Below are 22,356 nucleotides of genomic sequence, written 5' to 3'. Positions count from 1 at the left end.
AACCTGGATTCAGTCACAAATGGTATCCTTTGGAGTGATTGTCTTTTATTGTTTTGTTTTGGTAATAGTTTACTTCTTCAAATCAGTTTATAATGGAATTTATGTAAATCAAAGATGATAAGGTGACAACATGTTATTTTCCAGGTTCTGGCAGAAGATGCCAGTTGTATGCCATCCACACCAGCAAGGCCTGTAACATTCTCAGTAAATACACTGCATTTGTCCCTGTTGATCTGGACACTAATGAATATCTACAGACTTTAATCAACTACATCAACCCAGGTGAGACACTCCTGTTCATTTTTTATTTATTTTTTTATTCCACCTTTATATAACCAGGTAGGCCAGTTGAGAACAAGTTCTCATTTACAACAGTGACCTGGCCAAGATAAAGCAGAGCAGTGTGACAAAAACAACAACACAGAGTTAAAGCTGAAGCTCGTCTGGAGGTTTGTTAACATAGTGTCCAAAGAAGGGCCAGATGTATACAGAAAGGTGATGTCTGCGTAGAGGTGGATCAGAGAATCACCAGCAGCAAGAGCGACATCATTGATATTTACAGAGAAAAGAGTCTGCCCGAGAATTGAACCCTTTGGCCTCCCCATATAGACTGCCAGAGGTCCGGACAACAGGCCCTCCGATTTGACACACTGAACTCTATCTGAGAAGTAGTTGGTGAAACAGGCAAGGCAGTCATTTGAGAAACCAAGGCTATTGAGTCTACCGAGAAGAATGCGATGATTGACAGAGTTGAAAGCCTTGGCCAGGTTGATAAAAAGACGGCTGCACAGTACTGTCTTTTATCGAAGGCGGTTATGATATCATTTAGGACCTTGAGCATGGCTGAGGTGCACCCATGACCAGCTCAGAAACCAGATTACGTAGTGGAGAAGGTACGGTGGGATTCAAAATGGTCGGTGATCTGTTTGTTAACTTGACATTTGAAGATTGTAGAAATGCAGAGCAGGATGGATATAGGTCTAACAGTTTGGGTCTAGAGTGTCTCCCCCTTTGAAGAGGGGGATGACCGCGGCAGCTTTCCAATCTTTGGGGATCTCAGTCTAAAAGAAAGAGAGTTTGAACAGGCTAGTAATAGGGTTTGCAACAATTTCGGTGATTATTTTAGAAAGAGAGGGTCCAGATTGTCTAGCCCAGCTGATTTGTAGGGATCCAGATTTTGCGGGGGGGGGCTGTTGGCCGAGGTAGGGGTAGCCAGGTGGAAAGCATGGCCAGCCGTAGAAAAATGCTTTTTGAAATGATCGATTATCGTAGATTTATCGGTGGTGACAGTGTTTCCTAGCCTCAGTGCAATGGGCAGCTGGGAGGAGTTGCTCTTATTCTTCATGGACTTTACAGTGTTCCAAAACATTTTAGAATTCTTGGTATGCATACGTTCACATTGAATGGATGAGAGTTTTTTTAATGCTTATTTTAACCATTGACTCTTCTTCAGACCTTTATTAAAAATCAAGGTAACTTTGTCCTTTAATACCACAAATGTGAACAGTTCTAAGACTGCTGTCACCCTTTAGGTTAGGAAATACACTGTGTCTCTGTTGGGTGTTTCAGGTGAGGGTCGGAAGTGGGGCTCTCGCTCGGGGAGTAGGAAGAACCAGGTTTACTCCATCGGACTGGGCCGCTCCCAGTCTGGTTGCATGTCAGAGGAGGCTGAGGATGGGCATCTGCACCCCAGTAAGTCCTTTACTGTACTACATAGTAGAAACGTGTGAAAATGTGTGACAGGTGATAGTTTGAAGAGGTCATACACCTGCCAAACAGACAGATCTGACAGGTTTTTAGTCATTTCTATATGAAAAGCTTCATTCCAAAACGCTATTTTCAGAAATGGTGAAATTAGCTTTTATTGTTTAAAGAAGTTATGAAATAGGTTGTGTGTTTTTTGACTATCTAGTCGTGGCATGGGTTTGTGCAATGACAGACATGTATTTGTTCGAAATGTATCAATTGATGGTTTCATTTCAGAGGGACAAATAATTATGTTTTTAGGCAAAACGCTATATATCCGCCTCACTCTCAGAAAAACTAGTACTGCTAGGTTTTAAACAGTCAAATGTAACAAATAACTACATTAAATAAATAAAAACTGTACAAAGAATACATCTGTGAACAATATTTTAAAAGTTTGAATCAATACAGAAATGTGAGATCTGTATGTAAAACATTTACATTTTATATTTCAGTAATTAAGCAGATGCTCTTATCCAGAGCAACTTACAGTTAGTGCATTCATATTAACATAGCTAGGTGAGACAACCACATATCACAGTCAAATGAATGAATATGCTTTGAGTGTTTTACCTGTGTAGTATACTATTCATGTTGTCCACAGTGACACTTTTCAAATGACATTGACCTATCTTTTTGCTGGGTTTTAGGTGTGGAAGATGGGGCCTCTCCATGCAGCTCCCCCTCATCCTCTGCCTGGGAAAGAAGCAGCTTTACAAATGGTGAGTTTTTATCTGGCCTGTTTTGCTTTCAAGGAAAATCACTGGCTCGCAAATAATATTAATGTCTTCATTAAAAAGCCCATTTGTTTTCTTATGGTGTACATTGATAGCGTCTAAACATGCACGCTCACACGCACAAACACGCACAAACACACACACACACCCCACACAGCTGCTAGATTGTGTTTGTCCTCTGCTGTGGCTTCCAACCTTCTGTGGGTGTCTTATCTGTGTACTGTGTGGTGGTGTGATGTGGAGTGTAGTCGTGATGCTCAGGGTAGAGAGGAGAGAGAGCTAAATGGAAAACTAACTTGCCCTGACTGACTGTCTTTCTCTCTCTTTCTCTCTCAGCCCCCCAGAGGAGCCCGTCTGTGACCTCAGACCAATCACAGAAGTTGGTGGAGAGCCTCTTCTCAGCCAGGTGGGTGATGGAGAGGGCCAGGGTGGAGAATAAAATACTAACTAGACTGCTAGTGCTGTCTCATTGCCAACTGATAGTTGTTACTTCCTGTTACTCTATATTCTGAGGGCACCTGCTAGATCTAGTGACTTCGAGTTCGGACTGACCCCATTTAGTCGACTGGTTGATTGTTTGGTCGATAGGCGGTTGGTTGACCAAGATTTTTTTAGTAGAGCAGTGGCAAATGGAGTGCGTTTGGAAAGTATTCAGACCCTTTGACGTTTTCCACATTTTGTTACGTTACAGCCTTATTCTAAAATGTATTAAATAGTTTTCCCCCCCTCATGACAAAGCGAAAACAGGTTTACATATTTTTGCACATTAGTATTCAGAGAATGATGAGGGAAACATTTTAATGTAATCCATTTTAGAATAAGTCTGTAACGTAACATAACAACATTTGGGAAAAAAACATTTTGGCTCATGAGACACCTGTCTGATTCCCGCCTGTCTGAGTGGACTAATCCATTGAATAGGCCATATGGATGGCACACCAGTATCACCAGTAGTACATTTAGCCTACCATTCATTTCCATCATTTCTCATCTATATTGTTTGTTTGGTTAAGGTAATTTATGTTAATACATGCAATATATTAACTGATACAGTCTTACTAGGCTACACCTGTTTTTGCTTATTTCATTCTATTTACGAGTTGTTAATTTATTAATTGTCTTTTTCTTGGAGTGCTCCTGTCAATTTTGAGTAAGGACACCCATCTGATTACGTATAGAAGTAGGCCTAGGCTACCTGGCCTGGGCGCAAATGTAGGCCTATAAATGTGCCCGTTTTGGGATCTGCTACTATTTCTGATTGTCATAACTCACCATTACTGCTTCTCAAGGTATTTTCTCAAGGTATTTTTTTCTTTTGCCTCAAACAGCAAGTAAACAAAGTCTGTTTTTACATCCATTGAGAGTGACAATAGTTCCTCAACATAGCCTATATAAAAATCTTTCAAGATTTCTCCCTTTCGATAACCACTCAGCATGAAAGGGGACAAAATGTCATGTGTTATTTTTTTCTTTAACTAGAAATGCAAATTGATTTCTGATTCTAATAATACTATTAGACAGATCATACACGTAAAGTTAGCTAGTGACCCAGAAAGCTAACGTTCGTTAGCTAACTAACAGTACGCTTTAACTTGCAATAAAAACGACTTTCTGACTAAATTAGAAACGTTTATCTGAAAATGTAGCTAGACTCTTACCTGTATACACAGATGAACATTTCACGGCAGACTGGAACCATTTAACTACGCTTTATTTGAAGCTACATCTCGTGTGAACATCACTTTTTCCATCACTTTTTCCAACTGAACTGTTGATAGCACCTGCTAAATTCAGGGCATCAATGTTGTGGAGAAAAGTAGCAAAACCTTTGTAGTTCTCGATGGCTAACGTTTTATTTTTTTTTAAACGGCGCGGTAGAAAGGACTAGCAACACATACTGAACAGCTCACGTTACAAACAGAAGCATTCTACATGGCAGACCAATCCAAACTCATCTCCCGGCATGTCCAGCCCATTCAGCCAATCATGGCTAGCGATAAAATTCCTGTCTTTTTCCGTGGCTTAACCAAATAGGCTCGGAATTTCAAAAATGTTTATTTATGTTCTATTTATGGATGGAATACAAGTTTGTTATTAAGGCACATGAAAGTTCAGATGTTTCAGAAGGCATTTCTGCCCCCCCCAAAAAAATTGATAAGAAAATAAATGTTTATGTTCACATGTTCTCCTCTGAAGTAGTGACGTGCGACATATGCCTAGTTTCCTTAAACAAATCACATATATGGAAAAGTACACGTTTTAACATTTTGTAAGATTAGTTTTAGTTGGGGACATCCCTACTTCGAGTACATTGTTTTTTGTGTGATGTAATGTCTCCCTTCTCCATTTCATCCTAATCTCACCCAGTCTTATCTCTCAGGCACACATTACTCAGTCACCTTTTTCCGCTATGCATCATTTGTGCATTTCCCAGTGTTGGAAAAATGTCCCTTTCCCCTCCATTCTCAAAATGAAAACAATTTAACTTATGTTGAACTATAGGTATGTGCTGAGAATGGCAGGGTTATGCTAGGAGCAGGAAATAAGGGCTCCGTATGCTTCGTTATGTCACAGAGAAAAACCAGTGTATGTATTTGTGCTTACAAATGGCAATGAATGAAACTTGAAGTTGATATTGAGATGCTGCATCTCTCTCCTGTCCTCTACAGGCTGACTCTCAGCCGGACAAGACTTCTGACCCGGGCTGCCAGGGGCTTCATGTTTGGCTCAAACAGCAAAACCAGCAACTCTGTAGGAGAGAGCGAGACTGAAAAAAAAGACTACATTCCTCTGGTGCGTGGTCAGTGGTGACAAAACGTTTTTGAATATATAAATGTTTATCTTTTTACACCCTACATCTCCCTCTCTCTGGTACAGGTGTCCTTACAGTTGGCATGTGGTGCGTTCTGCCTGGACAGCGCTCTGTGTGAGGCCATCAATGTGCACATGGACAAGCTGAAGTGGACATCTCCCTTCACCAGCCACCGGGTCAGTCTGAGTCACCACGTCTCCCACTCAGCCAGTTGCCGCTCAGACAGCAGCACTGCAGAGGACAGCCAAAAGTCCACCTCTCCGTCTCCATTTGAGAGCTCAGCTAAAGTAACAGAGACCAGCCTGGCAGGCCACCACCAGACTGGAGACCTGGCTGTCAGCAGCCACAGCCAGACGGGCCACAGCCCCTCACACCTGGCCAGGAGTCTCCGGATGGAGGGTGGGCCAGGATCTTCTCTTTTCTTCCTGGGCGGCCCCTCCCCCCCTACCACCTACGCCGAGCCCCCTCTCTACCCTCATTCCCTGACTGACGGCGGACGGGGCTCGAAGTCGGAGAGTGTGGAAAGCCCCCCAGCAGCGCCCCTTGGGTCTGAGAAGAGACTGGATACGGAGGGCATGGTGTGGGCCACGGCTGTAGCCCTGGCCTGGCTGGAGCACAGCTCGGCCAGCTACTTCATAGAGTGGGAGCTGATAGCAGCTAAGGCTAGCATGTGGCTCAGTGCCCAGAGCATCCCTGAAGGAAAGGACTTAGCCTCGGTCAAGTCTGCTGCCAACCAGCTCTTTATCATCCTCAGACACTGGGACGAGAACCTGCAGCTCAACATGCTCTGCTACAACCCCAACAGTGTCTGATCGCATCGCATGCACCGTCCTCCACCCCGACATATCCAACTATGCTAACTGACGCTTTACAAACAAAATAATTGTATTTGCTGTTCTGATGATTTTGTTAGTGAGGTTGTTGTGAGCATTGTGTAGTTGGATTAATCATGTTGTGATAACTTGTCAGAAGCTTCTCAGAGGCATGCTTGTTGTCTCCATGTGGATGGATACAGACCATGCATTCACTAGCTATGGGTCAGTGAAAGAAATCCGAAGTGTTCGCGTAAACGTGCTGTAAAGTTACTTGCTGACTGTTTACATATTTGAGAGAAAATATATGTTTTGTTTGTGTTTAATATGTCCATCATATTGATGTCCGATGATGAGAGAATCTGCCAAAACAATACCAATTATTAATAGTGCATCTAATGTGTTTGATCATCACCATCATTTCAAAACCCATATTGTGATATAAAAATCTGTTTGTGCCGTTTTGCCAACTTTGCGAACTCCTCTTCTCGTGTTTAATGTGTTTTTATTGTATTTTCATCAGCCATAAGTGCCTAACAATGATCCAACACAAACAACGATTGGTTATCTGGAATACGTATTTGGATGTTTTGCTGATGTCATGCATTGTCCATTCGTCAACATGTTGTTTGAAATACTGTATTAATTGTGTTTCCTTGTAACAAAATGCTCAGCATGTTTTCTTTGTAGATGTTTTCATAGTTCTGAATAATTTGATATAAATGTTTTCCTTGGTCCTTGTTATCTTTTACAAGGCATTGTACTTTGCTCTCATATTTACTCATAAACTTGTGTTGTTTTACTCAGGAAATATTCTTTTCCTCAGGCTTTGACATTGCATCCATCCCGCTGCATGGAAACCAGGTGTTTGTGTTTTAAAAGATGTATCAACAATTGGAGCAAAGCAATTCCCCCACAGTCAACCTATTCTGCTGCATTTGGCTGTCGGAGATGAGATCTATGGTGTGTCTTAAACGTCTCCCTATTCCCTTTATAGTGCACTATATTTGACCAGGGATCTGGTCAAAAGTATCTCACTGCATAGGGGATAAGGTGCCATTTGGGACGCATCTCTAGAAATGTCATAATGTAATTGTGATCTGTATAAGCTTATAGTGGTTGTGGTGGCTGGCTTTACTTGTGCGAAGTTGTATTTTTCATGTTTCGAGGTCAAACATACTCTACATGACCAAAAGTATGTGGACACCTCCTTGTCTAACATTTCATTCCAAAATCATGGGCATTAATATGGAGTCGGTCCCCCCTTTGCTGCTATAACAGCTTTCACTGTTCTGGGAAGGCTTTCCACTAGATCATTGCTGCAGAGACTTGCTTCCATTCAGCCACAAGAGCATTAGTGAGGTCGGACACTGATGTTGGGCAATTAGGCCTGGCTTGCAATCTGCTTTTTAATTAATCTCAAAGGTATTCGTTGGAGTTGAGGTCAGGGCTCTGTGCAGGCCAGTCAAGTTCTTGTACACGGCATTGTCATGCTGAAACAGGAAAGGGCCTTCCCCAAACTGTTGCCACAAAATTGGAAGCACAGAATCGTCTAGAATGTCATTGTATGATGTATCGTTAAGATTTCCCTTCACTGGAACTAATGGGCCTAGCCCGAACCATGAAAAACAGCCCCAGACCATTATTCCTCCTCCACCAAAATTTAGTTTGCACTATGGTAACATTCTCCTGGCATCCGCCAAACCCAGATTCATCCGTTGAACTGCCAGATGGTGAAGCGTGATTCATCACTCCAGAGAACGCGTTCCCAATGCAGACAATTTTTATGTGTTACGCACTTCATCACTCGGAGGTCCCGTTCTGTGAGCTTGTGTTGCCTACCACTTCGCGGTTGAGCCGTTATTGCTCCTAGACTTTTCCACTTCACCATAACAGCACTTACAGTTGACCGGGGCAGCTCGAGCAGGTCAGAAATTTGACGAACTGACTTGTTGGAAAGGTGGCATCCTATGACGGTGCCACATTGAAAGTCACTGAGCTCTTAGGCCATTCTACTGACAATGTTTGTCTATGGAGATTGCATGGCTGTGTGCTCAATTTTATCCACCTGTCAGCAATGGGTGTTGCTGAAATAGCCAAATCCACTCATTTGAAAAGGTGTCCACATACTTTTATATATATATATATATGTAGTGTACCTCGCCATTGCTGCTGTGTGTTTTGAAAAGATTGTTGACTGTTTGTTTGGGGCTGCACGTAATAAAATGTGTTTACTCATAAAGCCGTAAAAGTTTGTATTGAGACAAAGCAAAAACTATTGGTCCCATTGGTCACACTGTCATGCCCTGGTTGAAGTATATTGGTTTTGTCTTCATTTATTTGGTAAGGCCAGGGTGTGACATGGGTTTTGTTAGGTATCGGGTTTGTGGCTTAGTGGGGGTATCTAGCATAGTCTATGGCTGTCTGGAGTGGTTCTCAATCAGAGGCAGGTGTTTATCGTTGTCTCTGATTGGGAACCATATTAAGGCAGCCATATTCTTTGAGTGTTTCGGGGGTGATTGTCCTTAGTGTTCATTTGTTCCTGTCGCTGTGTTTGTTGTCACCAGATAGGACTGTTTAGGTTTTCACGTTACATTTGTTGTTTTTGTATTGTTCGTGTTTATTCGTTCATTAAACATGTATGAAAATTACCACGCCGCATTTTGGTCCGATCCTTGCTACACCTCTTCGTCAGAGGAGGAGTTAGAAGAAAACCGTAACAGAATCACCCACCACAACAGGACCAAGCGGCGTGGTAACGGACAGCAGCAACAGCGGCCAAAGACACAGGACTCTTGGACATGGGAGGAGATCCTCGACGGGAGAGGACCCTGAGCCTGGAGAATATCGCCGCCCCAAGGAAGAACTGGAGGCGGAAAAGCGGAGAGGCGCTGGTATGAAGAGGCGGCACGGCAATGCGGATGGAAGCCCGAGAGTCAGACCCAAAAATTTCTTGGGGGGCGGGGGCTCACAGGAAGTATGGCGAAGCCAGGTAGGAGACCTGCGTCAACTTCCTGTGGTTACCGGGGGGCTAGAGAGACCGGGCAGGCACCGTGTTATGCTGTGGTGCGCACGGTGTCTCCAGTGCGGGTGCATAGCCCGTGCGGTATATTCCAGCTCCGCGTATCGGCCGGGCTAGGTTGAGCGTCGAGCCAAATGCCATGAAGCCGGCTCTACGCATCTGGTCCCCAGTGCATCTCCTTGGGCCTGCTTACATGGCACCAGCCTTGCGCACGGTGTCCCCGGTTCGCCTGCATAGCCCAGTGCGGGCTATTCCACCTCGCCGCACTGGCAGAGCGACCCGGAGTATTCAACCAGGTAAGGTTGGGAAGGCTCGGTGCTCAAGAGCTCCAGTGCGCCTGCACGGTCCGGTCTACCTTGTACCACCTCCACACACCAGCCCTCCGGTGGCAGCTCCCCGCACCAGGCTTCCTGTGCGTGTCCTCGGCCCAGTACCACCAGTGCCAGCACCACGCATCAGGCCTACAGTGCGCCTCGCCTCTCTAGCGCTTCCCGAGCCTTCCTCCTCTCCTGCGCTGCCGGAGTCTCCCGCCTGTACAGCGCTGCCAGAGCCTTCCTCCTCTCTTGTGCTGCCGGAGTCTCCCGCCTGTTTAGCGCTGCTAGAGCCTTCCTCCTCTACGGCGCTGCTGGAGTCTCCTGCCTGTTCAGCGCAGCCAGAGCTGCCAGTCTGCATGGAGCAGCCAGAGCTGCCAGTCTGCATGGAGCAGCCAGAGCTGTCAGTCTGCATGGAGCAGCCAGAGATGTCAGTCTGCATGGAACAGCCAGAGCTGTCAGTCTGCATGGAGCAGCCAGAGATGTCAGTCTGCATGGAGCAGCCAGAGATGCCAGTCTGCATGGAGCAGCCAGAGCTGTCAGTCTGCATGGAGCAGCCAGAGCTGTCAGTCTGCTTGGATCGGCCAGAGCTGTCAGTCTGCATGGAGCAGCCAGGGATGTCAGTCTGCATGGAGCAGCCAGAGATGCCAGTCTGCATGGAGCAGCCAGAGCTGCCAGTCTGCATGGAGCAGCCAGAGCTGCCAGTCTGCACGGAGCAGCCAGAGCTGCCAGTCTGCAAGGAGCTGCCAGTCTGCAAGGAGCCAGTCTGCAAGGAGCTGCCAGAGCTGCCAGTCTGCATGGAGCAGCCAGAGCTGTCAGTCTGCAAGAAGCCGCAAGAGCTGCCAGTCTGTAAGGAGCAGCCAGAGCTGCCAGTCTGTAAGGAGCAGCCAGAGCTGCCAGTCTGCAAGAAGCCGCCAGAGCTGCCAGTCTGCATGGAGCAGCCAGAGCCGCCAGTCAGCATGGAGCAGCCAGAGCTGCCAGTCAGCATGGAGCAGCCAGAGCCATCAGCCAGACTCTTCCAGATCCGCCAGGCAGCCAGACTCTCCCAGATCCGCCAGTCAGCCAGACTCTTCCAGATCCGCCAGTCAGCCAGGATCCGCCAGTCAGCCAGACTCTTCCATATCCGCCAGTCAGCCAGACTCTTCCATATCCACCAGTCAGCCAGACTCTTCCATATCTGCCATTCAGCCAGACTCTTCCAGATCTGCCAGTCGGCCAGACTCTTCCAGATCTGCCAGTCAGCCAGACTCTTCCAGATCTGCCAGTCAGCCAGACTCTTCCAGGTCAGCCAGGATCCGCCAGTCAGCCAGACTCTACCAGATCCGCCAGTCAGCCAGACTCTTCCAGATCCGCCAATCAGCCAGACTCTTCCAGATCCGCCAATCAGCCAGACTCTTCCAGATCCGCCAATCAGCCAGACTCTTCCAGATCCGCCAATCAGCCAGACTCTTCCAGATCTGCCAGTCAGCCAGGATCTGCCAGATCCGCCAGCCAGCCAGGATCTGCCAGATCCAACCACCTGCCTGAGCTTCCTCTCAGTGCTGAGCTTCCTCTCAGTGCTGAGCTTCCTCTCAGTGCTGAGCTTCCCCTCAGTCCCCAGCTGCCCCTCAGTCCCCAGCTGCCCCTCAGTCCCGAGCTGCCCCTCAGTCCAGTGGGGTTCTGGGTGAGGACTACTAGGCCATGGTCGGCGGCGAGGGTGGACTATCCAAGGACGCGAGGAGGAGGGACTAAGACTTTGATAGAGTGGGGTCCACGTCCCGCGCCGGAGCCGCCACCATGGACAGACGCCTACCCGGACCCTCCCCTATGGTTTTTGGTGTGCGTCCTGGAGTCCGCACCTTAGGGGGGTTCTGTCACGCCCTGGTCGAAGTATATTGGTTTTGTCTTCATTTATTTGGTAAGGCCAGGGTGTGACATGGGTTTATTGTGGTGTGTTTTGTCTTGGGGTTTTGTTAGGTATTGGGTTTGTGGCTTAGTGGGGGTATCTAGCATAGTCTATGGCTGTCTGGAGTGGTTCTCAATCAGAGGCAGGTGTTTATCGTTGTCTCTGATTGGGAACCATATTTAGGCAGCCATATTCTTTGAGTGTTTCGGGGGTGATTGTCCTTAGTGTTCATTTGTTCCTGTCTCTGTGTTTGTTGTCACCAGATAGGACTGTTTAGGTTTTCATGTTACGTTTGTTGTTTTTGTATTGTTCGTGTTTATTCGTTCATTAAACATGTATGAAAATTACCACCCTGCATTTTGGTCCGATCCTTGCTACACCTCTTCGTCAGAGGAGGAGTTAGAAGAAAACCGTAACACACACAAACAATATAACGAACGTTACCCTGAATGGTGCAGTTGTGGTTTATGTCCAGTTTTATGTTCAGTTAATGACATTTGGCATTTAAAAAGAATTGCACCGAAAGGCAGTACAGTCGTGGCCAAAAGTTTTGAGAATGACACAAATATTAATTTTCACAAAGTCTGCTGCCTCAGATTGTATGATAGCAATTTGCATATACTCCAGAATGTTATGAAGAGTGATCAGTTGAATTGCAATTCATTGCAAAGTCCCTCTTTGCGATGCAAATTAACTGAATCCCCCAAAAACATTTACACTGCATTTCAGCCCTGCCACAAAAGGACCAGCTGACATCATGTCAGTGATTCTCTCGTTAACACAGGTGTGAGTGTTGACGAGGACAAGGCTGGAGATCACTCTGTCATGCTAATTGAGTTCGAATAACAGACTGGAAGCTTCAAAAGTAGGGTGGTTCTTGGAATCATTGTTCTTCCTCTGTCAACCATGGTTGCCTGAAAGGAAACACGTGTCATCATTGCTTTGCACAAAAAGGGCTTCACAGTCAAGGATATTGCTGCCGGTAAGATTGCACCTAAATCAACCATTTATCAGATCATCAAGAACTTCAAGGAGAGTGGTTCAATTGTTGTGAAGAAGGCTTCAGGGCACCCAAGAAAGTTCAGCAAGTGCCAGGACCGTCTCCTAAAGATGATTCAGCTGCGGGATCGGGGCACCACCAGTACAGAGCTTGCTCAGGAATGGCAGCAGGCAGGTGTGAGTGCATCTGCACGCACAGTGAGGCGAAGACTTTTGGAGGATGGCCTGGTGTCAAGAAGGGCAGCAAAGAAGCCACTTCTCTCCCGGAAAAACATCAGAGACAGACTAATATTCTGCAAAAGGTACAGGGATTTGACTGCTGAGGACTGGGGTAAAGTCATTTTCTCTGATGAATTCCCTTTCCAATTGTTTGGGGAAAAACTCTTGTCCAGAGAAGACAAGGTTGAGCGCTACCATCAGTCCTGTGTCATGCCAACAGTAAAGCATCCTGAGACCATTCATGTGTGGGGTTGCTTCTCAGCCAAGGGAGTGGGCTCACTCACAATTTTGACTAAGAACACAGCCATGAATATAGAATGGTACCAACACATCCTCCGAGAGCAACTTCTCCCAACCATCCAGGAACAGTTTGGTGACCTTGCCATAAGGCAAAAATGATAACTAAGTGGCTCAGGGGAACAAAACATCGATATTTTGGGTCCATGGCCAGGAAACTCCCCAGACATTAATCCCATTGAGAACTTGTGGTCAATCCTCAAGAGGCGAGTGGACAAACAAAAACCCACAAATTCTGACAAACTCCAAGCATTGATTATGCAAGAATGGGCTGCCATCAGTCAGAATGTGGCCCAGAAGATAATTGATAGCATGCCAGGGTGGATTGCAGAGGTCTTGACAAAGAAGGGTCAACACTGCAAATATTGACTCTTTGCATCAACTTCATGTAATTGTCAATAAAAGCCTTTGACACTTATGAAATGCTTGTAATTATACTTCAGTATTCCATAGTAACATCTGATAAAAAATATCTAAAGATACTGAAACAGCAAACTTTGTGGAAATTAATATTTGTGTCATTCTCAATGACTCAATGGCCATGACTACTATTCATAGTCAGTGGATGTTGCGCCACAATTTGACAACTATGTACACTGAATAAAAATATAAACGCAACGCGCAACAATTTCAAAGTTGTTACTGTTGCAGTTCATATAAGGAAATCTGTCAATTCAAATAAATCCATTAGGCCCTAATCTATGGCTTTCCCATGACTGGGAATACAGATAACTTTCAAACAAAAGTATGGGCGTGTACCGGAAAACCAGTCAGTATCTGGTGTGACCACCAATTGCCTCATGCAATTCACATAGAATTGATCAGGCTGTTGATTATGGCCTGTGGAATGTTGTACCAATCCTTTTCAATGGCTGTGCAAAGTTGCCGGATATTGGGGAACTAGAACACGTTGACGTACACGTAGATCCAGAGCATCTCAAACATGTACAATGGATGATATGTCTGGTGAGTATGCAGGCCAGGGAAGAACTGGGACATTTTCAGCTTCCAGGAATTCTGTACAGATCCTTGCCACATGGGGCCGTGCATTATCATGCTGAAGCATGAGGTGATCCATAAAATGCAAAAGTGTTCATTGTTCATAGCTTATGCCTTCCCACACCATAACCCCACTGCCACCATGGGGCACTCTGTTCACAACATTGACATAAGCAAACCACTCGCCCACACAACGCTATACATGCTGTCAGCCATCTGCCCGGTACAGTTGAAACCGAGATTCATCCAGGAAGAGCACACTTCTCCAGCATGCCAGTGGCCATCAAAGGTGATTATTTCCCACTGAAGTCGGTGAGGATGATGAGCACGCAGATGAGCTTTCCTGAGATGGTTTCTCACAGTTTGTGCAGAAATACTTTGGTTGTGCAAACCCACAGTTTCATTAGCTGTTCTGTTGGCTGTCTCAGACAATCCCGCAGGTGAAGAAGCTGGATGTAGTGGTCCCGAGCTAGCGTGGTTACACATGGTCTGCTGTTGTGAGGCCAGTTGGACGTACTGCCAAATTCTCGAAAATTACATTGGAGGTTGCTTATGGTAGAGAAATTAACATTTAATTTTCAGGCAACAGCTCTGGTGGACATTCCTGCAGTTAGCATGCCAATTGCACATTCCCTAAAAACTTGAGAAATCTGTGGCATTGTGTTGTGTGACACAACTGCACATTTTAGTGGCCTTTTATTGTCCCCAGCAAAAGATGCCCCTGTGTAATGATCATGTTTAATCAGCTTCTTGATATGCCACACCTGTCAGGTGGATAGATTATCTTGGCAAAGTAGAAATGCTCACTAACAGGGATGTAAAGAAGCGTTTATGTTTTTGTTCAGTATAGTTCAAATGCAAAGTTCTCTCATGCAACTGTATAGAATGTCTGTACCAAAAGGCCACTATGTTCACTGAAATGAAAAAATGTGTTTTCATATTTTACAGGATCACTCACTAACGACTGCTTGTCAACTCGGTCAGGTAAGCTAGAGCTGACTCATTAACAAGTGTAGGAAGGAGCCATGACTTGAGAAAATCAAAGAGCTCATTAAGGATAACAACCCATTGGGCAAAAACGGTTTGAATCAATGCTGTTTCCACGTCATTTCAACCCCAAAAATCTATGCACTGACGTTGAATCAACGTGGGAAACTGATTGGATTTGCAAAAAGTCTTCAACGTAAGGACATTTTGTCTTTTGACCTTTTTTGTTGAATTCACATTAGTTGAACACTCAACCAAATGTCAATCAAAACTAGACGTTGACCTGACGTCTGTGCCCAGTGGAAAGGATCTGGTCATGCTACCAACACCACAACCTGGTGAAGCACACATCTCTACATAGAGAGAGAGGTGAAGGTAGGGGGGAGAGAGAGCGGGGGAGAGAGAGGGATAGCGATAGAAAGAGAGGGATAGATGGAGGTAGACGGGAGAGAGAGTGTGGGAGAGAGAAAGAGATATCGAGAGAGAGAGAGCGTGAATAAAGATGAAGCAAGGCTCATTAGCGTAAAGACAGGCGATGCAACAGAAGTCCATCTTGACCATTTCTTTATGAAGATCAAACACAGAGCTTCAGCTGGTCCTGTTGCTGGTACATATGGTACACACTACACGCTGCTTTGAAGAGCTACCCTCCAAAGCCAGTGCAGGGGATGGAAATGTGCCCTTCAATTTGAGATATCGACTGCAGCCCTCATCCTCCACATACAACACCCGTTCTGCCAGTCACATTCTGTTGAAGGTCCCCAAAGCTCACACATCCCTGGGTCGCTCCTCTTTTCAGTTCGCTGCAGCTACCGACTGGAGCGAGCTGCAACAAGTCAAACTGGACAGTTTTATCTCAATCTCTTCATTCAAAGACTCAATCATGGACACTCTTACTGACAGTTGTGACTGCTTTCCATGATATATTGTTGTCTCTACCTTCTTGCCCCTTGTGCTGTTGTCTGTGCCCAATACTGTTTGTACCCTGTTTTGTGCTGCTACCAAGTTGTGCTGCTGCCATGTGGTGTTGCTACCATGTTGTTGTCATGTTGGGTTGCTACCATGTTGTTGTCATGTGTTGCTGCCATGATATGTTGTTGTCTTTAGGTCTCTCTTTATGTAGTGTTGTGTTGTCTCCTGTCGTGATGTGTGTTTTGTTCTGAATTTTTTTAAATGTTGTATTTTTTAATCCCAGCTCCCGACCCTGCAGGAGGCCTTTTGCCTTTTGGTAGGCTGTCATTGTAAATAAGAATGTGTTCTGAACAATGGCGGAAGCTGGTTCCACCATTGGGGTACCAGGATAGAGAAGAGTTTGGACTGGGCTGAGCAGGAGCTTCCCTTCCGTACAGGTGGGGGTGGCCAAGAGACCAAAGATGTCAGAACGGAATGCTTGGGTTGGGATGTAGGTAGTGTGGAAGGACCACCAGAGGGCAGGCTGCTCCCACGGACAGCAGCCCAGCCCGGCATGTGAGTCAAGGTGATCAGAGGCAGTTAAGCACAGCTGACGGTACTAATGAGCTATTCTCTTTCCCCGACAAGAGAGAGGAGGGAACCGGCAGAGAGGGGAGAAAAGAGTGTTTGTTTCGACAAAGGAGAGGACATACCTTTCAGAAGGGAGAAGGCGACACACCACCTCTTGGGGATGGTCACCATGGATCCGGACGACCACCTGAAGGGAGCTCTCCACGGACTGATCGTGAAGGCGGTGACACACCCGTGATTTATGTTATAGTTTAAAGATACTCACCTGTGTTCCTTGTTCTTGTGAAGATTTGTGTTTTCCTTGGGATATCATCCTTTATTGTGTTGAAGTCTTTGAGAAGGGAAAAAAATACCTCAATAGAGAACTTGGTTTATCTAATAAAACCTGCTCCTGAATTGTTTATTCCACCTTTCCGCTGTAGAGCAACCTCCAAGTACTTGGTCCGCTCACAGTAGGGAAGTTCAGTTCCTCTTGCTGCTCCGTATGCAAGTACCATGGACCTGAAGTGGATGCAAGCTTCGACTGGAAGCCAGTGGCATGTGCAGAGGAGCGGGGTGACATGGGAGAACTTGAGAAGGTTGAACGCCAGGCGGGCTACAATGTTCTGAAAGATTTGCAGGGGTTTAATGGCACAAAGCGGGGAGCCCAGCCAACAGCAAGTTGCAGTAGTCCAGAATTAGGACCTGTGCCGGCTTCCTGTATGAGATAGGGTCATACTCTACGGATGTTGTAGAGCGGGGTACTCATTTCTTACCCTATGAAGTCTGTAGCCAACTGGTTTTCTGTTCTACCTGATAATTAATTGCACATAGAGTTGAGTTTGAGGTTTGTAGGGAACTAACCTGTAGGAGAGAGTCACTGTTTTGATGTTTGCAGAGAATGACAGGGTGTTGTCAGGGTCACGTCAAGGTTATTTGCACTCTGGGAGGGGTACACCGTGGAGTTGTCAACTGTGATAGAGAGGTCTTGGAGTGGGTAGGCCTTTCCCTGGAGGAAGAGCATCTCCGTCTTGTCGAGGTTGAGTTGGTGTTCTGACATCCAAGCTGAGATATCTGCCAGGCATGCAGATTTAGTGTCGCCACCTGGGTGTCGGGTGGGTGGGTGGTGGGGGGGGGCTAATTGAGTGTCATCTGCATAGCAATGATAGGATAGACCATGGGAGGATATGACAGAGCCAAGTGACTTGTTGTATCGAGAGGAGAGGGCCTAGAATCGAGAGTGAGAGTATGTGGTGCAGACACAGATCCTCTCCACGTCATCTGGTAGGAGCGACCTGCCAGGTAGGATGCAATCCAAGAGAGTGCAGAGCCTGAGACGCCCAGTCCTGAGAGGGTGGAGAGAAGGAACTGATGGTTCACTGTGTCAAAGGCAGAGGATAGATCTTGGAGGATGAGGAGAGAGAGAGAGTCAGCTTTGGCAGTGTGGAAAGCCCCAGTAACATAGAATAGCGCAATCTTGGTTGAGTGACCCATCTTGAAACCTGACTGGTTAGGGTCAAGAAGATCGTTCTGAGAGAGATGGTGAGAGAGTTGGTCATAGACAGCGCAATCGAGTGTTTTGGAAAGAAAATAACGGATACTGGTCTGTAGTTTTTGACATCAGAGGAGTCGAGTGTTGGTTTCTTAAGGAGGGGAGCAACTCTGCCATTTTGAAGTCACAGGGGATGCAGCCACTGGTCAGAGATGAGTTAATGGGGGATGTGAGGAATGGAGAAGGTCTCCAGAGATGGTCTGCAAAAGGGAGGAAGGGATGGGGTTGAGTTTAGCTTTCTTCCATTTTTTTGCTCGGCTTACCGCAGCCCTGTTCTGTAAGCTCGCAAAGAGTCACTCAGACACGGAGCAGGAAGGGAGAGCCGGCCGGGAGGAAAGGGGACATTGCGAGTCATCGGATGCGGAATGGGAGGAGATGTCACGTTCTGACCTTTATTTCCTTTGTTTTGTATTTATTGAGTATGGTCAGGGCGTGAGTTGGGTGGGCAGTCTATGTTTGTTTTTCTATGATTTGGGGATTTGTATGTTTCGGCCTAGTATGGATCGAAGGCAGCAGTCGGGAGGTTGAAGTCTCCATGTACAACCCTTCAACTGATGGAGTAAGACAGGATTTTTCTGCAAGCCACGGACAGTGGCACCAGGGATTGCCATGAAATTAGATTGTGCTCTTTCTTTCCCTGACATTAGTGTGCCAAGAGTGTGCACACCTGACATCAAGGCAAAGTGTGGCTACTTTGAAGAATCTAAAATATATTTTGATTAGTATAACACTTTTTTTTGGTTATTACATGATTCCATATGGCTTATTTCATAGTTTGGATGTCTTCACTATTATTCTACAATGTAGGAAATAGTCAAAATAAAGAAAAACCATGGAATGAGTAGGTGTGTCCAAACTTTTGACTGGTAGTGTATATATATTCTTCAAATAACTTTGAGGATCTTAGAACTCTTGTAGAACCCTTGTTTTTTAAATATATTTTTTAGTTTAGCCCCCCTCTGTTATGCATATTATTATTAATAGTAACAACAATAACACACTATAATTTTAGTGGCAAAGCAGAATAAAAAACATGAAATATGAGGTAAACTCCCAGCAGAGCCCCAAGTCCAATGGGTATATCCTCTGGTGTGTTGATGTTAATGTGTTGATGTTCTCCATATTCATAGCCAGAATGATTTTGCAGTGCATGGTGATAGAACAGGTTTCCTGTTATCAAAAAGGAAGGAGGACCAAGGCATTCTTCATATAATGAATTAAAATGTGTTTATTTGTATGGCATGTTCAATAGAAACGTATTATCTTCTTCCAAAAGTCCACAAGAAACTTTTCCTTTTCTTGGCAAATCAAATTACATTTTATTTGTCACATACACATGGTTAGCAGATGTTAATGCGAGTGAAGCGAAATGCTTGTGCTTCTAGTTCCGACAATGCAGTAATAACCAACGAGTAATCTAACCTAACAATTCCAAAACTACTGTCTTATACACACAAGTGTAAAGGGATAAAGAATATGTACATAAAGATATATGAGTGAATGATGGTACAGAGCGGCATAGGCAAGATGCAGTAGATGGTATCGAGTACAGTATATACATATGAGATGAGTAATGTAGGGTATGTAAACAAAGTGGCATATTTTAAAGTGGCTAGTGATACATGTATTACATAAAGATGCAGTAGATGATATAGAGTACAGTATATACATATACATATGAGACGAGTAATGTAGGGTATGTAAACATCATCTTAAGTAGCATTGTTTAAAGTGGCTAGTGATATATTTTTACATCAATTTCCATTGTTAAAGTGGCTGGAGTTGAGTCAGTGTGTTGGCAGCAGCCACTCAATGTTAGTGGTGGCTTTTTAACAGTCATATTTAAGGTTAGAACTACCTTTCTAGGCGTTCTGATGCTTCTAGCTTGGAGTAAAACATTTTGATAACATGTGTACAGTATTTCACTTTTTAATGTGTATAATATTGCTTACTAGGTGTTGTCCAATCAATTTTGTAACAGCTCCCTCTTCTAATTAGGGCTGATTGGGAAAAGCTGTTCAAAAGAGGACATTGTATTATCATTTCTTTGTACTCCCTGACTTTGTCTCTATTGAACAAATTAAGGCATTGTAATTAATTATATGAAGAGTGCCTTGGTCCTCCTTTCTTTTTGACAACCAATTTACCCCTTTTACCAATGAACACCTTCTGCCTACCAAAATTTACTATTGTGTACCTTAGCAGCCCTTCCCTTCCTCCTCCTTTTTTTTCTACAGGTTTACTGTTATATTCAACAGGGGTATAGGGAGGGTGAAGTCTGTGAATCCAAATGTTTTTAATAGTACATATTTTTAACAAAACATGCACATGACATTATTGTTTTTTTTGTGGTAAATGTGAATGTAAATAATTGTTTTGATTATGGTTTTCCTACACATACCTTGTCCGTAATGTAGAGGCCTATGGGATTTTCATTGAAGAGGTAAGGGAGGAGGATGGTACATGTGATCTGCATAACATACCAATTGACAGTATACCTACAGACACAGACACAAAAATGAGCAGTTCAGTCATCTGCAACCAATACAGCTAGCCTCCAACATATTCTTAGAGCATTGTCACATTCTGACCTTAGTTCCTTTGTGATGTCTTTGTTTTAGTATGGTCAGGGCGTGAGTTGGGTGGGCAGTCTATATGTTCTTTTTTCTATGATTTGGTCTTTCTGTGTTTGGCCTGGTATGGTTCTCAATCAGAGGCAGCTGTCAATCGTTGTCCCTGATTGAGAACCATACTTAGGCAGCCTGTTTTCACCCTTGAGTTGTGGGTGATTATATTTTCTGTTTTGTGTCTGCACCAGACATAACTGTTTCGGTTTCATTTTGGTCTCTTTGTTGTTTTATTCTTTAGTGTTCTGAGTTATAATAAATATCATGAACACTTACCACGCTGCGCATTGGTCCCCGATCCTTCCTACTACTCCTCCTCGTCAACCATTACAAGCATACATATTCTTAATAAACTTTTGGGGACAATTTTCAGTGCCAATAACCCTAAGGTTTTTCAAATATTTTTTTTTTTTGGGGGGGGGGGGTGTAGCCAGTGTGTGGACGTCCGGAGATACGAAACTTATGTTAATTAATGGGCAATTACCGTGAGTCCGGCAGTCTTTTGCATGACTATAACCGGTTGACAGAATTTCATGACCGCCACAGCCCTAGCTACTTGGCTATATTGACGAAAAACAGATTCCATATGGGCTGGAATGGCGGGCTTTTACACAGATGGGGCTCCATCCATCACGGGGTGGCAGGCAGGACTCTGCACTCCAGTTATGAATGTGTCTCTCTCTGCCATATGGATGCACTGAATAACACACGTTATACACCGAGAGCAACTGGCGGCAAAAGAGCTGAGCACAGAACTCGGAGACACATATACTGCAACAGGTAACTTTGATTGTAAACTACATCAAACCACATCGACTATGTGCACACCTGCTTGCAAACCTACGTGGAGACATGGGATCAGAGCGTGAAAAGCGCACAGAAAGTCAACCAAACCTGTTTATTTTACATCCATTGCGAATGACAACAGTTCCTCTCTCAATGTGAAAAATCTTTCCAACGCTCGCCCTTGATAACCACCACGCATTGGTGTGAAATAGAACATATGTCTACAGTACTTCCCATGGAGGCTTGGTGGTTACTGAGGGGGAGTGTTGGAAAGATTTTTCGCATTAAGAGAGGAACTGTTGTTATTCACAATAGATGTAAAAACAAATAACAGACTTGGTTGACTTTCTGTGAAATGAAAATAAAATAACAGAAAACAGCATCAGGAAGTGTCCGGCACAAGTGATGACTGCTCACCTCCAACGCTTGGAAGAGCACTTTGGGACGGACCTACTTCCCAATCCTTTTGACTGTGATCCTGGCTCAGTTGACATGGTAAGTGAAATCGAACAGCTGATTGAGCTGTCATGTGTCCGAATGCTGCATACAACGCATTCACACGTCACTACAATGGAGTTTTTGTTCCTAAAAGGCTCTGCATGGTCAGTCTCACATCTGCAATGGCTGTACAGCTGTTTACTGCAAAGCGGCCTCTGAAGCAGTCAGAGTAAACATATTTTTTGCACTTTACAGAGCTACCATCAACCAATCATTTCAACGTGGAGCTATACAGAGCCCTGTGCATTGTTACAAAATTTGAGAGGTGAAAGACAATGCAGTACGGAGCTTGATTTGGTCACCGCATGCCCCCGGGGGCTCCGCAATTGCATCACCATACAAAGCCTCCGGCCACATTTTCGGATGAAGCATAAATTGGCTTTGACTCAAAGGGAATACCCTGCCATCTCCCCTCTGAGCATTAATGCAGCATTCAAAACAACTGGGAACTCGGACCTGGGAACTCAGAAATCACTGACTTCTGACTTCAGTGCGTTCAAGACAACTAGGATCTTGGAAAGAAACAAGCTCCGACTGGGAAAAATTATTTTGAACAGTCATAGGGTTGTGGTGGTCAAGAAGGTGATTGTCAAGCAAATAACTGGC

General features: G+C 44.9%; 1 protein-coding gene across 1 annotated transcript in view; it reads left to right on the top strand.

Moving 5' to 3' along the window:
- The window catches only part of LOC135528366 (von Willebrand factor A domain-containing protein 5B1-like), a 43,693-nt gene extending 37,580 nt beyond the window's left edge, over window positions 1-6,113 (top strand). Inside the window, exons 17-23 of the mRNA XM_064957393.1 lie at window positions 145-282; window positions 1,570-1,692; window positions 2,397-2,468; window positions 2,820-2,889; window positions 5,153-5,276; window positions 5,361-5,687; window positions 5,751-6,113. Of these exons, the coding sequence (XP_064813465.1) occupies window positions 145-282; window positions 1,570-1,692; window positions 2,397-2,468; window positions 2,820-2,889; window positions 5,153-5,276; window positions 5,361-5,687; window positions 5,751-6,107 (1,211 nt within the window). The 3' untranslated portion in view covers window positions 6,108-6,113. The remainder of the gene's footprint in view (window positions 1-144; window positions 283-1,569; window positions 1,693-2,396; window positions 2,469-2,819; window positions 2,890-5,152; window positions 5,277-5,360; window positions 5,688-5,750) is intronic.
- The last annotated feature ends 16,243 nt before the right edge of the window (window positions 6,114-22,356 follow it).

The sequence above is a fragment of the Oncorhynchus masou genome, chromosome 33 (assembly GCF_036934945.1).
Source record: "Oncorhynchus masou masou isolate Uvic2021 chromosome 33, UVic_Omas_1.1, whole genome shotgun sequence".
Lineage (NCBI taxonomy): Eukaryota > Metazoa > Chordata > Actinopteri > Salmoniformes > Salmonidae > Oncorhynchus > Oncorhynchus masou.
The sequence above is the reverse complement of the archived record's forward strand: the minus strand, read 5'-3'. Positions and strand labels throughout refer to the sequence as shown.